This window comes from Myotis daubentonii, chromosome 13, assembly GCF_963259705.1.
Source record: "Myotis daubentonii chromosome 13, mMyoDau2.1, whole genome shotgun sequence".
Lineage (NCBI taxonomy): Eukaryota > Metazoa > Chordata > Mammalia > Chiroptera > Vespertilionidae > Myotis > Myotis daubentonii.
Window position 1 is genome coordinate 23,086,406 of NC_081852.1, and position 14,037 is coordinate 23,100,442.

Below are 14,037 nucleotides of genomic sequence, written 5' to 3' on the forward strand. Positions count from 1 at the left end.
CAGCCAAGATGGTGGCTGGCAGCCAGGCAGCTGAGAATAGGAGGCTTGGTTGCCCCAGCGATGGAGAAAGTCAAGGATCCCCGCAGCTGCAGGGCTCTGAGCTCCTGAAGCAACAACTCCAAAAGATACAATGTTTCAATTATAGAAGCTAAAAGATGGCGGTTAATTTGCATACTCAGGCTCCAAGCAGAGCGAAGCCAAACAGCCCTGAAGCAGCAGGGCAGAGAGGCCTCAGGGCCTGGGATCAGCGGAGCCGAGAGGCCTCCCAGCCCCGGTGATCATCGGAGTCGAGAGGCCTCCCGGCCCCGGTGATCAGCGGATCCGAGAGGCCTCCCAGCCCAGGTGATCAGCGGAGTCGAGAGGCCTCCCGGCCCCGGTGATCAGCGGAGCCGAGAGGCCTCCCGGCCCCGGTGATCAGCGGAGCCCAGAGGCCTCCCGGCCCCAGTGATCAGCGGAGCCGAGAGGCCTCCCGGCCCCAGTGATCAGCGGAGTCGGAAGCCCCGCGATCAGCGGAGCCGAGAGGCCTCCCGGCCCCGGTGATCAGCGGAGTCCAGAGGCCTCCCAGCCCGGTGATCAGCCGAGAGGCCTCCCAGCCCTGGTGATCAGCGGAGCCGAGAGGCCTCCCGGCCCGGTGATCAGCGGAGTCCATAGGCCTCCCAGCCCCGGTGATCAGCGGAGTCCAGAGGCCTCCTGGCCCGGTGATCAGCCGAGAGGCCTCCCAGCCCCGGTGATCAGCGGAGTCCAGAGGCCTCCCGGCCCCGTGATCAGCGGAGTCGGAGGCCCAGCGATCAGCGGAGCAGAGAGGCCTCCCGCCCCGGTGATCAGCGGAGCCGAGAGGCCTCCGGGCCAGGGATCAGGGGAGCCGAGAGGCCTCCTGGCCCTGGGATCAGCGGAGCAGCGAGGCTTCCCAGCACCGGGATCAGTGTGACAGGGTGCGGAGCCCCAACCCTCTGATCGGCCCTGCTCTGTGCATGACAGGAGTGGCGCTGCAACCTCCCTATGGACCCTGCCTTGAGTGTGACAGGGGGTGGTGCCCCAACCCCCCAATCGGCCCTACCCTGAGCATGACTGAGGGTGGCATGGCAACCTCCCAATCCGCCCTGCTCTGTGCATGACAGGAGGCGGGGCCCCAACTCCCCAATGGGCCCTGCTCTGAGCCCGACCAGGGGTTACACCTAGGATTAGGCCTGCCCTCTGCCACCCGGGAGCAGGCCTAAACCAGCAGGTCCTTATCTCCTGATGGGTCCCAGACTGTGAGAGGGCACAGGCCAGGCTGAGGGACCTCCTCTCCCAACCCCGAGTGCACAAATTTTTGTGCACCGGGCCTCTAGTATTTATATAGGAAGGAAAAAAGTGGGGTTCCATTACTATGTATAAAATTCCTTCCATGATCTAGCCCTTCACAGTTTACCTAGTTCTTTCCTGTATGTTCCCTTACTCTATCCTCAGAGCCGTCCTTGGGGTTAAGCAGCAGAGCAATTATTTATCTTATAAAGAAGGAAATTGGGTCCAGAGAGGAGCTGCCTGCTGCAGGTCGCCCAGCACAAAGAAGTGGGAGAGGAAGCAGAAGCTCAGGCTCTGAGGCTGTAAATCCAGGATGCTTCCCCTCAGGTCACTGTCCCACCCATTCAACACGTGTCGACATGGTCCACCGTCAGCACAGCAACTGCTAGATCCCCACTGGTACTCGATGGTATGATTTTATTTTAACCCGTAAAGGTGCTTTTTGAAACGCCTGCAGAAGTGAAAGCATCCGAAGCAGACACGTTATGTGTGGCAGAAGCAAATACTTCTGGAGGCATATACATCCTGACAACTTGCTTTGTCTGGAACTACTTTCCTTGTGTTCAAAAAAGCGAGGCAGGCAAAGATCAGTCCATCTGTTTATCTCCTGCACACAAGGGAGCAACTGCTTCCCCCACAAAAGAGGACCCTCTGGTCACCAAAGGCAGTGACTTTCAACTTGCACTTTTGGATTGGATGAGTTGAAGACCAGACCCCTCCGTCCCCCCCTCCCCCCAAAAAAAGAAAGCTGAATGTTTGCTAATCATCACTTCAAAAACACAAAATTGCTGCTGGTGCTGCAGATTCTACCACCCTCTCCTTAAACAGAACTCCTCTGCAACAGCCCATTGCATTTCCCTCATTAAATGCACTGCTTTCATTTGTAAAGAGTTTTCTTTTCCCCCCAGGATGATTTGTGGCTTGCTGGCACCTGGCCATAAAGACCAGGAGAATTAAGTGAAGGAAGTCAAATTGAGAGAAATTCCAAACACAAAGCCTCTGATCACATCCAGGGCTGGTAGGAGAAACAGTGAAACTGCCATGTGTGCATAGCTGGTGGCAGTGGGAACTGGAACTACCTTTTAAAAAAGTGTGTCCAGCCCAGCTAGCGTGGCTCAGCGGTTGAGCATCGACCCAAGAACCAAGAGGTCACTGGTTTGATTCCTGGTCAGGGCACATGCCTGGGTTGTGGGCTCGATCCCCAGTGGGGGGCAAGCAGGAGGCAGTGGACTGATGATGTTTCTCATCGATGTTTCTATCTCTCTATCCTTCTCCCTTCCTCTCTCTCTAAAAATCCATTAAAAAAAAGAAAATATGCTTGCAAACATTCAAGAACTTGAAAGGTAATATAATATGCAAAAATAAAAATCGCTGTATTTAGTGGTGAGCATGTGGGTGATTTTTTTAAAATGACTTTGCTTTCATATTAGGGATATATTTTCTTTTTAGGAACAAAGGAGGATCATTTTCTGGCCTCAGCTAACTCCTGGGTAACAGTTTAGGAACCCAGAGCCCAGGCAGGCTGCTGGCCCCTCAGCTGTGAGCACGCCCTGGGGCTGTGGTCCTGAAGCAGCTGGAGAGAGGGGGCAACCCCTCCTCATCTGGCCTTGCTGTTTCTATTCTTAAATCTCAAACCCGCCTACCCCCAGCATGACAGCAGCACATCCAAGTTAGGGCTCTCACACTGAGCAGTGAACTTGACCGCACGTCACCTTTCAATCTGGGACAGGAACTTGGTTTCAAAGATGCCCCTGGTGCGTAGACGCTCTGAAATCTGCCCCCGGAAGAGGAGACCCTGCTTGGTCAGGTCAATCAGGATCTGCCGCACAATCTCCCCCAGGTACATCCCGCTGGTCATTTTCTCGTATCTGTTTGGGGAAGAGGGATAAGATGGGTGAGAGCAGGAAAACCAGCGCTGATGAATGGCTCCCGAAAGGACACGGGTCGGTTGTGGAAGACAGACTACTTGCCGCCGCCAGCTGCCTGGTTTGGAGTGTTTCGGAGTGAGCAGCGGCCACCGGAAATGCAGTGATGTGGGAGAGCCAGGCTTTGGAGCCATGGGGAGCGGGAGCCAGGTCCCAGCTCTGCCACATACCAGCGGCACCTGAGCAAGCACTGAGCCATCATCTATAAAACAGGGACCAAAACACTGACCGCACAGGCTGTCGGGAGGCAAGCCTCGGTGTACAGCAGGTGCTGAGCAGAGCTGGTCCCTCTCCTGTTCCCAAAGCCAACCCCCGCAGTTGCATGACACATCTGTTCTACTGGAGATGCTCCTTTCTAGTTGAAGGAACCTGTCCCACTGGAGACTCCGCTCCACCAGGTAATACATTTACACTGTCCGCACACACCAGGGTCCTCAAAAGCTGTCACCACCCTGTCCCCTTTCTGCCAGGCTGTGAGCAGCATGAGGGAAGGAGCCAGAGGAGACACGCCTTGTGACCAGCAGGCACCACACAGGTTCTGCACAGGTGTGTGTGACCGTCACCAGCCTCCGTGACGCAGGCTGGGCTGCCCCTGCCTGCAGGGCCGAATGGGAAGCGGAGAGTGGCCGAGACTTGTGTGTTCTCCTCGCTGATCAGGCCCTAACGCAGTGACGGCGAACCTTTTGAGCTCGGCGTGTCAGCATTTTGAAAAACCCTAACTTAACTCTGGTGCCGTGTCACATATAGAAATTTTTTGATATTTGCAACCATAGTAAAACAAAGACTTATACTTTTGATATTTATTTCATATATTTAAATGCCATTTAACAAAGAAAAATCAACCAAAAAAATGAGTTCGCGTGTCACCTCTGACACGCGTGTCACAGGTTCGCCATCACTGCCCTAACATGAGCCCAAGATGAAACAGACAGATGATGGCAGCAAATTCAAAAGTGCTGCCCCCTTAAGTCCTCATTCCAAAAATGTAAGCCTCCGGTGGATTCAGACACAGAACTAAGTCAGAGGGCCTCGCCCCTTAAGAAGAGCCATGACAGCCGGATGCCCCAGTGTGGGGTTCAGAGATAAATACATTGATCAGATTTTTTCTTTTCTGGAGCAAGTGCCAAGGAAGATGAGGGGCCGCGGGGCCTCTCCTATGTCGTGCTCTCAGTTCAACAGTTACGAAGGCATCTGTGGCCCAGTCATCCCATCACACGCCCTATCTGCTCGCTTCTTCACGTGGCTATCGCCCCTCACAACAAATCTGCATTGCCTCTTACTTCATATACTAAGACACTGAGTTTAGCTGTGACCTGATAGTAAAACATTTACTCTCTGGTACATCATAGAAAAAGTTTGCCAGCTCCTGTTCTAATGGACAAGCCCAGGTTAACGATCAATTCCTAGCATGATAGCTCTATCCCTAGCTACTCCTTTCTCTCCTTCTCAAGAAGGTATACGACAGTGGTTCTCAACCTTCTGGTCCTTTAAATACAGTTCCTCATGTTGTGGTGACCCCCCCCACACACACCATAAAATTATTCTCATTGCTACTTCATAACTGTAATGCTGCTACTGTTATGAATCGTAATGTAAATATCTGGTATGAAGGATGGTCTTAGGCAACCCCTGTGAAAGGGTCATTCGGCCGCCAAAGGGGTCGCGACCCACAGGTTGAGAACTGCTGGTATATGAGGATGCAAGCAAAAATGTACTCTACTTTTTTTTAAAGAACCATCCACTGTTTTCAGTAGGGTCAGTAGTTGGAATACACCTCACAGGTGACTGTGACCCATGTTGGGACATGACATCATGTTGAGAACCGTAACTCCCATCCTTCCTGTGGCCACTTCCTCGCCCAGAACAACAGAGTTCAGCAGCCTGGCAGCCAGCTCTTAAAATGCTGAATTGGACCTCTCAGTGTCACCAGGCCCCTGCTCTGTGGCACCTGGCCCACAGACAGCCTCTGCCTCCACTAGCCACACCCTTTATGATGTCTTATGGTAGTTAGAAAAAGGCAACCCTTTGTTCTACTTATTGGAAATTTGTCACAATATTTTGCTTTTGTTCAAATAAGATAACACATGAACATGTAATAGTAGTTGTAATATAATAAGAAAATGGCACACACACCCTCCCTCCCCTCCCCCCCCCCCCCCGCCAAGATCTGGTAAAGTGGTATATGCACAACCCGCACACATGTACACATCTGCCTTCTCACCTTTGTTTGCCTGGATTCAGGGACCCCTCATCCACCTCCTTGTCATATTGGGTCCGGATGTCATCTATGCAGCCATTATCTCCAAATCCTCCCCACTCTGTGTTAATGCACATCTTCCCTTCGTCCCCTTCCACCACCTCTATGTTCCTCATCTCCTCCATGTAGCACATATTGCTGCCCGTTCCTAGAAGGAACCAGGAAGAGACTTTAGTCTTCAACAGACACCACCAGATCTTAAAGAGGCAGTGGAGCGCAGTAGACAGGACTTTAGGCTTAGAGTCAGACAACTGGATTGGAGTCAAAAGCTAAATTGCAGCTTTATACCATTGCTGAGTGACCTTGGACAAGTATCTCATCTTTCAGAGACCCAATTTCTTCATCTGTGAAAAGGAAACAATGCCTGCCTCATAGATTTGTTATTTAAAAAAAAAAAAATGAGATGAGTTTCGGCTGGTGTGGCTCAATGGTTGAGCATCGACTTATGAGCTAGGGAGGTCACAGTTTGATTCCAAGTCAGGGCACATGCCCCATTTGTGGGTGCAATCCCCAGTAGGGGGTGTGCAGGAGGCAGCCAATCAATGATTCTCATCATTGATGTTTCTATCTCTCTCTCCTCCCTACCTCTCTGAAATCAATAAAAAAATATTTTTTTTTTAAAAAATGAGATGATGTTTGTAAGTTTCCTCCACATGGTAAGTATTCAACCAATGGTGAGAGCAGCAGCAGCATCACCTCCATCATCATCCTCGTTAAGCTATAGGCACACAAAGTGAGCCTCCAAGTAGTCATAGAGTTAGCAGTCAGAGCTGGAAAGGACCATGAGGAATCGTCTAGTCTTGGACAAGCAAATGTTTAGCATCTATATGCCACCCTCTTCTCCTTGGCCCATGACCTGGCCTAAGAACTATTCTCAACACAACAGTCCAGGCAACTATTATATGGAATTAAGCAAGTCTCACCTCTTTGCTCGCCTAGATAGAGCCCAGCCCCTCCCATAGATGAGGAAATTCAAGTCCAGACAGAGTAGTAACTTGCCCAAGGTCACAAAGCGGGTGAGAGCTGGGGAGAGATCAAACCCCTTATCTGGCATTAAAGACATCTCACTATATCCCCATCTGCTTGTTCCGCCTTCTCCTCACCTCCAGGAACCCCAGACAACCAACTGGAACAACTTTTGCAGATTGTCATTACTTAATCTGTGCCTCTTAGTTGGAATGCCCTTCATCCCCATCTCTACCTGTTCAACTCCCGCCTTTTCCCTCACCCCGCTGGAGCCATCCCACCCTAGTCTTAATCACCGTCAGACTTCTCCTCCCCTAGGTTTCCTTCCAAATCTTCCTCATCCTGTGAACCCAGACAGCCAGAAAAGGTCAGAGAACCTTGGAGCCAGCTTTGGGCCAACAAGATTCAACTGAGGTCTCCTTCCTCCCAGGATAGTCTGCTCCAAGGCCCTAATCTGAAAGTCCCCTTTTTATATATCATTCTTCTTCAACTGAAAGGACAACTTTGACTTACTATCCTTAATGAAGAAAGATATTAAGTAAACACTTAGGAATTCTAGAATCCCAGCCTTAACTTCATCTCTGCCTTGGACAAAGCCAGCTCCAGAGGCTCTGTATAATGGGGCAATCGCCCCCGCCTCACTGTGTTAAAAAGGATCCTCCAAAGAATCAGATGGGAGTAGGCCAATGGGACATGCCTGACCACTTACCCGCAATCAGGCCAATCTCACAATTAGGATCTTCATAGCCACAGGTCATCATGGTCCCCACTGTGTCATTCACAACTGCAACTATGTCCAGGTCAAACTCCTGCAAAGGAAGCAGCTCTACTGTAGGTGGAATGTGCAAGCCAACTGGACTAGGAGGGGCATATTGACCCAGAGTAGGAGTGGGGTGTGTGTGAGGGAGGTCAGAGTCACAGGGCTGGACGTAGGATGGTAGGCCAAAGGGGTTTGCGGGAAGGGGCTAGGTCAGGCATGAGCCTCAACACCGTATCATACGTTTCTCCTCTTGATGGCTTCCCTGAGCATATCCACCATGTCTTCCCCTTCACAGTCAGTAGCCTTAAAGCCTTTGGTCCACTCAATGAGTATCCCCTGAAAGAAAGGAGGAGAGATTCACTTGAGCAGTAGTTTTCTGGGGCCACTGCATGACCTCAACATCTAACAGGTAGTCCAGTGTGTGAGCTTTTGATTGCTTCCATCTAGGCAGCCCTAACACTGGCCCAGAGGCATTACAAAGCATGATGCGCAGACAGGGTCTACTTCTGAGTGGAGTAATTGCAGTAATTCATATTCATCAGTGACCAACTCGTGTTCCCAGGCCATGACTGCACAGAGCAAAGGCCTGGATCACTTCTAATCTAGCCAAGGACAGATTAAGATGTGATTAATGATAAGGCCACAGACCGTTTATTAAAGCATTGTTCCACAGTAAAACACTAGAGGCATCCTATCATTCCAAAAAATGGATCTATCACCTTGTACATCGATATAGGAAATGTTATCTATACTATCTAATAAAAGAGAAACATGGTAATTAGCCATACGACCGCTACCCTTCCCATTGGCTAATCATCGAGATATGCAAATTAATTGACAGCCAAGATGGCAGCTAATTTGCATATGTCAGCCCCAAGCCTCGGACTGAGGCTTTAGGCTGGGGCTTGGGCGGAGCCAGCCAGCGATTGGCCTCGGGGAGCTGGGGGTGCCCCGGGGCCCAGGCCTAACGCCTCAGCCAGAGGCTTTGGGCCGGGCGAGCCAGCCAGGGATCCTTGATGGCAGTTGCGCGGGGAACCGGGGCGGAGCCAGCCAGCAGTCGGTGGCAGGGAGTTGGGGGTGCCCCGGTCCAGGCCTAAAGCCTTGGCCAGAGGCTTTAGGCTTGGGCCGGGGAGGAGCCAGCCAGCGATCATGAGCCAGCGATTGTTGATGGTGGCGGCTGCAGGGAGCTGGGGGTGCCCCAGCCCAGGCCTAAACCCTCGGCCTGAGGCGTTAGGCCTGGGTCAGGGAGGATCCAGCCAGCGATCGTTGATGGCGGGGAGCATGGGGAGGGGTCCGGCCCAGGCCTAAAACCTCGGCCTGAGGCTTTAGGCTTGGGCTGGGGAGGAGCCAGCCAACGATTGTTGATGGTGGCAGTGATGGGGAACCGGGGCGGAGCCAGCCAGCGATCCTTGATGGTAGCGGTGGCAGGGAGCTGGGGGTGCCCCGGCCCAGGCCTAAAACCTCGGCCTGAGGCTTTAGGTTTGGGCCGGGGAGGAGCCAGCCAGCGATCATTGATGGTGGCAGCAGCGGGAGCTGGGGGTGCCCCGGCCCAGGGCTAATGACTCGCCAGAGGCCCGGGGAAGGGGCCTTACCGGCAATTGGTGTGAACTACAGAGGAAACACCTTTTCTGACTGCTGATTGGCTAAGCTCCCTGTATGCCACTGGTAATATTCTTAGTAACTTGGGTAATGAGAGTCCAAATAGGTGATCTAGGTTTTTTTACTACACTCCTGGAGAAAAAAAGGAAGGTCTGCTGCTGGAGGGTTAAGAAATGTCATATCCTGCCCTAGCTGGTTTGGCTCAGTGGGTAATGCCTCGGCCTGCCCAACGCAGATTCTGGGTTCAATTCTGACCAAGGGCATGTACCTAGGTTGCAGGTTCCTCCCTGGCCCGGGCCCAGGTCAGGGCTCATGCAGGAGGCAACCAATCAAAGTGTTCCTCTCACTTTGATGTTTCTCTCTGTCTTTCCCTTTCTCTTCCACATTCTCTAAAAATCAATGGAAACATATCCTCAGGTGAGGAGGAAGGAAGGAAGGAAGGAAGGAAGGAAGGAAGGAAGGAAGGAAGGAAGGAAGGAAGGAAGGAAGGAAGGAAGGAAGGAGAAAGAAAGGTCATATCCTATGAAAGACAGTTCTTGAAAATGCCTAAAGAAAGTTGTCATTTTTTCATGGTAAAGGGATTGGAGTCCGTGTTGATGAAAACACCTTGGTGGCTGCCGTGACTGGCAGTGGCTGCAACAGTGCGGTGATGGGGCTGTGGCCTTCCCCTGATCAGCCCAGTTGACTCCCACAAAGGGAGGCCAGACTGTGGCTTAGGCCCACTCCCCAAGGGGAGCAGGTAGTAGGACAACCCCTAGGGCTCCCAGTATGTGATAGGGGGCAAGCTGGGCTGAGGGATACCCCCCCTCCAGTGCACAAATTTTTGTGCACCGGGCCTCTAGTATATATATAAAAGCCAAGCGACCGCAATACCTGAATGACCGGTTGCTTTGACGAACACTGCGGCCCCAACCGCCTGCAGCTCCTGCCCCCAGCTGCCCTGTCCTAAGGCCCCTAAATAAAATGAACAGTGACTCAGAGGTACCTTGGGATTCCCCTCGTGGAGGAGGCCAGCCCACCCCACAGGGCTGGCTGGGAGTCTGGCGGGGCCGCTTACCTTATCGATGCCGGTCTGCCTGCAGGGAAATGAGAACGTGAAGCCCAAAGGCAGCGGGACTCCCTTGAGGCCCATGTAGTCCAAGAAGTCGGAGATGCACTGCACGATGTGGTCAAACAGCTGCAGGGAGAGAGTGGCAGTCACCCAGGCGGGCAGTGACCGGGGGGAGGCTGGCACCCCAGCGCACAGACCCACGGCCCGACGCTTACCTCCTCGCCGGTGCCCTGCATGATCTCCAGAGGGATGGCGAAGATCTTGTTGTACATTCGCACTGACCTCCGGCCGCTTCTGATCTTCACCAGGAGGACGCGGAAGTTGGTTCCCCCCAGATCCAGGGCAAGGAAATTTCCTCTCTCTGTGGGGGAGAAAGCGGGGCTCCGCTCCACCAGCATGCACAGAGCAGGGACTCGGGGGAGGCACGGGGGGACGGAGATGAGGAAACGGAGCAGCCTCAGAGCCTGCCCCGGGCGGATCCAGAGCACCCGCAGGCACCCGGAGCTGTCGGAGGCCAGCCTGCTTTTCCTGCACCTGGTAAAGGCCACAACGGTACTTATGCTCAAGGAGCCTCTGAGGGTGAGTCAAGCCAGGCTGCCCTGAGTGCAATGGCCTCCGGAAGGTGGCTCCATCCGTCTGTGTGGCCTGGAGGAACTGCTCATCACGTGATAGAATGATTCTTCCCATCCCTGCCCTCCCCTTCTCTGGGTTCCCTCACCCCCACCTGGCCGGTTTGGCTCAGTGGATAGAGCATCGGCCTGTGGACTGAAGGGTCCCGGTTTTGATTCCACTCAAGGGCATGTACCTCGGTTGCAGGCCGGGGTCCCTGGCCGGGTCAGGGCACATGCAGGAAGCAACCAATAGATGTGTCTCTCTCACATCGATGTTTCTCTCGCTCTCTCTGTCTCTCCCCCTCCCTTCCACTCTCTCTAAAAATCAATGGAAAAATATCATTGGGTGGGAATTAACAACAAAAAGAAATCAAATCAAGTTCAACCTTCAATACCACCCACTGCCTCTCACTTCTCCAGCATCGTAGAGCATCACAGACTGTTCTGGAAAGCCTTTTGCCTTGCTCTCTGTCTCACTGTACTGCAGCCACACTGGTCATTTTGCTGTTCCTTGAATTTGCCAAAGACATCACTCCCAGCCAGCTCTTACCCCTCACCCTGCTCTATTTGTCTTCACAGCACCTGTCATTACATGGCATCATATGGCGTTTGTTTATTGTCTGCCAATCCAACAGAACATAAGCTCCACCAGGGTAGGGACTGTGTTTTTCTTCACTGCTCTATCACCAAGACTAGAACCGAGCCTGACACATAGTAGGTGCTAAATAAAACTTCGAGGGGTGAAGGCAGGAGGGTGAACGGGACGAAGGAATGAATAATTGAACAGTATCTCTACTGCTCTCAGTTTTTTCCCCATGTGGGCTCCAAGAACATTGGCTCTGGAAAAGATCTTTGCTGTTGAGAGTTCCAGCGTACAGCTGTGTGGCCGTGAGTATGTCATCTAAGCTCTCTGAGTCTGTTTTGGCGTCCATAAGATGGGAATCACTCTCTATTTATGTAACACACGAACCGGTTGTGAGGATGAAATGAAATGTTCAAAAGCAAACTACAAGCTAGAAAGCATCCGACCAAGGTCATTATTTCTGGGTGCAGTTCATGAGGTTCCAAGAGGTGAAGTAACTTCTCTAAAGGACTGACTCCGCTGTGGAGTGGCTCCTCTCAGCCGAGCACCAAGGACCAGGAGGAGGAGCAGGGCTTGGAAAAGTCAGAGGCAGAGAGTGCTGAGGGGAGAGCAAGAGAGCCACGCCTCGGGAGGGGAGAGAGGCAGAGAAGCCGGGGGAGGCCAGCCAGCCGACTCCAAGTGTCCAGATGGCAGCTCCCAGGACAGCATCTGGGTCTTCTGTTTGCCAACAACATGGGGTACACGCCATGTTCTCAGCTACACAGACGCACGCGCCCCCTGCGGGAGGCGATCTCTCCACCAGCGTGCACAGAGCAAGGCCGTGGGTCAACCGGCAAATAGATGCAGAAGGAGTACTGACCTTCGACCCTGGCCCCCGCCCGCCGTTACAGACATGAACCCAAAGCTCTTCCAATAAAACACCGAACGGGATTGAAGGAGCTGGTGGGAGTTCTGGGAGGCCCTTCGGGAAAGAGAGCTGTGCACGGCCCACCTGTGCCGTCCGGCATCCCGCAGACGAAGCTGGGCAGCATCTTGACGGTGGCCAGCAGGTGGGTGTCCCTCTTCAGCCCGTACTCGAGCTCAGCCCGCATCTTGTCCCGCACACCCACGAGCTGCTCCCGGGTCAGCCGGAACAGAGCCAGCACCTGGTCCACCTGCTTCCGCTGGGCCTGCACGCGGACGGCCACCGCCGTCACCATGGCTGCCCCCTTGGTGCTGCCACTCTCCGACAGGAAGAAGCGGACGTCACAGTTCGGGACCAGTCTCCTCACCACCTTGTGCAGGCGTTTGGGGTATCTGAAGGCAGGGGTGATGGCAAAATACAGAGCCGTCATACAGGCCCGGCCCGGCCAATGGGAACAGGCGCAGGGCAGCAGGCGCCGGGTCCTGGGAGCCCTGCTGGGCCAGGGCTCACCCCCTTCGTCGCAGGTGGTGCGGGGGCAGGGAGGGATGGGGGGACTGGGCAGCTGGGGCAGTGGACAGGACACTTGGGAGGCTCGAGGAAGTGGCTATTTTACCACCAATATTTCAACTGGTAGGGCATGTCCATGCATAACATGTTGGCCAAACATCATCGCTGCCCAAAGGGGAAGTGCTTTCTCCAGCTCCTTCCGGGGGTACCCGCCTGACTCCCAGTACCACCTCTGTTAGCCAGAGAGGCGTGTGCACTCCCTCCTTCTGGGGAATTCTCATGTCCACGTGTTTCCTACCAGAATCCTTCACATGAACTTGGCAACCTCTGTCATCTGATTTCCCCCATGTATAACTGGGTGTATTTTTCCAGATTCCCACACAGTAGGTATTCAATAGTAACGGACAGATAGATGAATAGATAGAAGGGTGGCCAGATGGCTAAACACAGAAATGGCTGGCCTTGCTAGTCAGGCAACTGGCTTTAGCAGCGTATTTCTTTAAGAGTGACCCCCGACCCCCGCCCCCCCTACCCCCAGACCCAAGCAACCCAGCCATCTAGCTGAATGCAGCCTCTGAATTCAGCCTTTCCCCTGAATTCTCAGAACCAATGGGAGACAGTTGGTTCCGGGGAAGCAGCACAGTTCGAGCACACTGGGACCCTGCTCCAGGGGAGACTCATGCGCGGGGTGTGGCGCAGCAGCACTCACTGAGGGTGTATCTTGTAGACGGTGCCGTCCACGCCCACCGTGGTCCGGAGCCGCACCAGCTTCTTATTCTCCCGGAGGCGAGTCAGGATGGCCGCCAGGGCCGCCGCACAGAGATTGGCCGAGCGGAAGGAGACGATGGTGCAGACGTGCTGGACCGCAATGCAGTCGGCCTCCGAAGGCTCCAGGCCCAGGTTCGTGAGGATCTCTCGTGTGTTGGCAAGGCCTTCTTTATACCTGGCCGGGGACAGGAATGAGAGGGCCGCCCTTTTCCCTCCATGGAGAGAACCAGCTTTCTCACCTCTCAGGACCGTGAAAAGAAAGAGGCTGGCACACAGTAATCTAATAACAACCACATCAGAAGGCATCATGGGAGCCACCACTTGTTGAGCACTCACTGTGCGCCAGCACTTGTCTAAGGATTTGACAGGTATTAACTCAACGCTCACAACACTCCTGGGGGAATTCTGTCATTACCCGATTGCTCAGAAGAAGGGACTTGAGGCACAGAGAGGGCTAGTAACTTGTCCACAGTCACACAGCTAGTAAGTGCAAGGCTCAGGATTTGAACTCAGGCAGTTAAATTCGAGTCTACCCTTTTACCCACCTTGTACTATACCGTGTACTATACTGCCTTTCACCGAAACTCAGTCCCTGCCAAGCTCTGCACAAATATAGACGCTGGGAGTCACACGCCATTTTGCTAAGCTCAGAATCTAAACTGATTACAAAGCTCAGGGCAATGGCAGGGTTTCTCAGTCAGAGGAACCGGACCATAAGTTGGCTGGGGCCACGCCCCATTGCAGGGACCTGTGTGTGAGGCCTCAGAGAGCCCCAAAGCCAAAGCCAGCCCCCAGCAGGACCAGGTAGAGAAGGCTCTTGCT

At 53.4% G+C, this 14,037-nt stretch overlaps 1 protein-coding gene across 2 annotated transcripts in view; it reads right to left on the reverse strand.

The window, feature by feature from the left end:
* Positions 1–14,037, reverse strand: part of HKDC1 (hexokinase domain containing 1) — a 41,790-nt gene that overhangs the window by 5,729 nt on the left and 22,024 nt on the right. For both annotated transcript variants that reach the window (XM_059662505.1, XM_059662506.1), the window contains 8 exons: positions 13,157–13,390; positions 12,028–12,332; positions 10,058–10,203; positions 9,849–9,968; positions 7,433–7,528; positions 7,142–7,241; positions 5,431–5,614; positions 2,997–3,152 (listed from right to left, as the gene is read on the reverse strand). In XM_059662505.1, the coding sequence (XP_059518488.1) occupies positions 2,997–3,152; positions 5,431–5,614; positions 7,142–7,241; positions 7,433–7,528; positions 9,849–9,968; positions 10,058–10,203; positions 12,028–12,332; positions 13,157–13,390 (1,341 nt within the window). The remainder of the gene's footprint in view (positions 1–2,996; positions 3,153–5,430; positions 5,615–7,141; positions 7,242–7,432; positions 7,529–9,848; positions 9,969–10,057; positions 10,204–12,027; positions 12,333–13,156; positions 13,391–14,037) is intronic.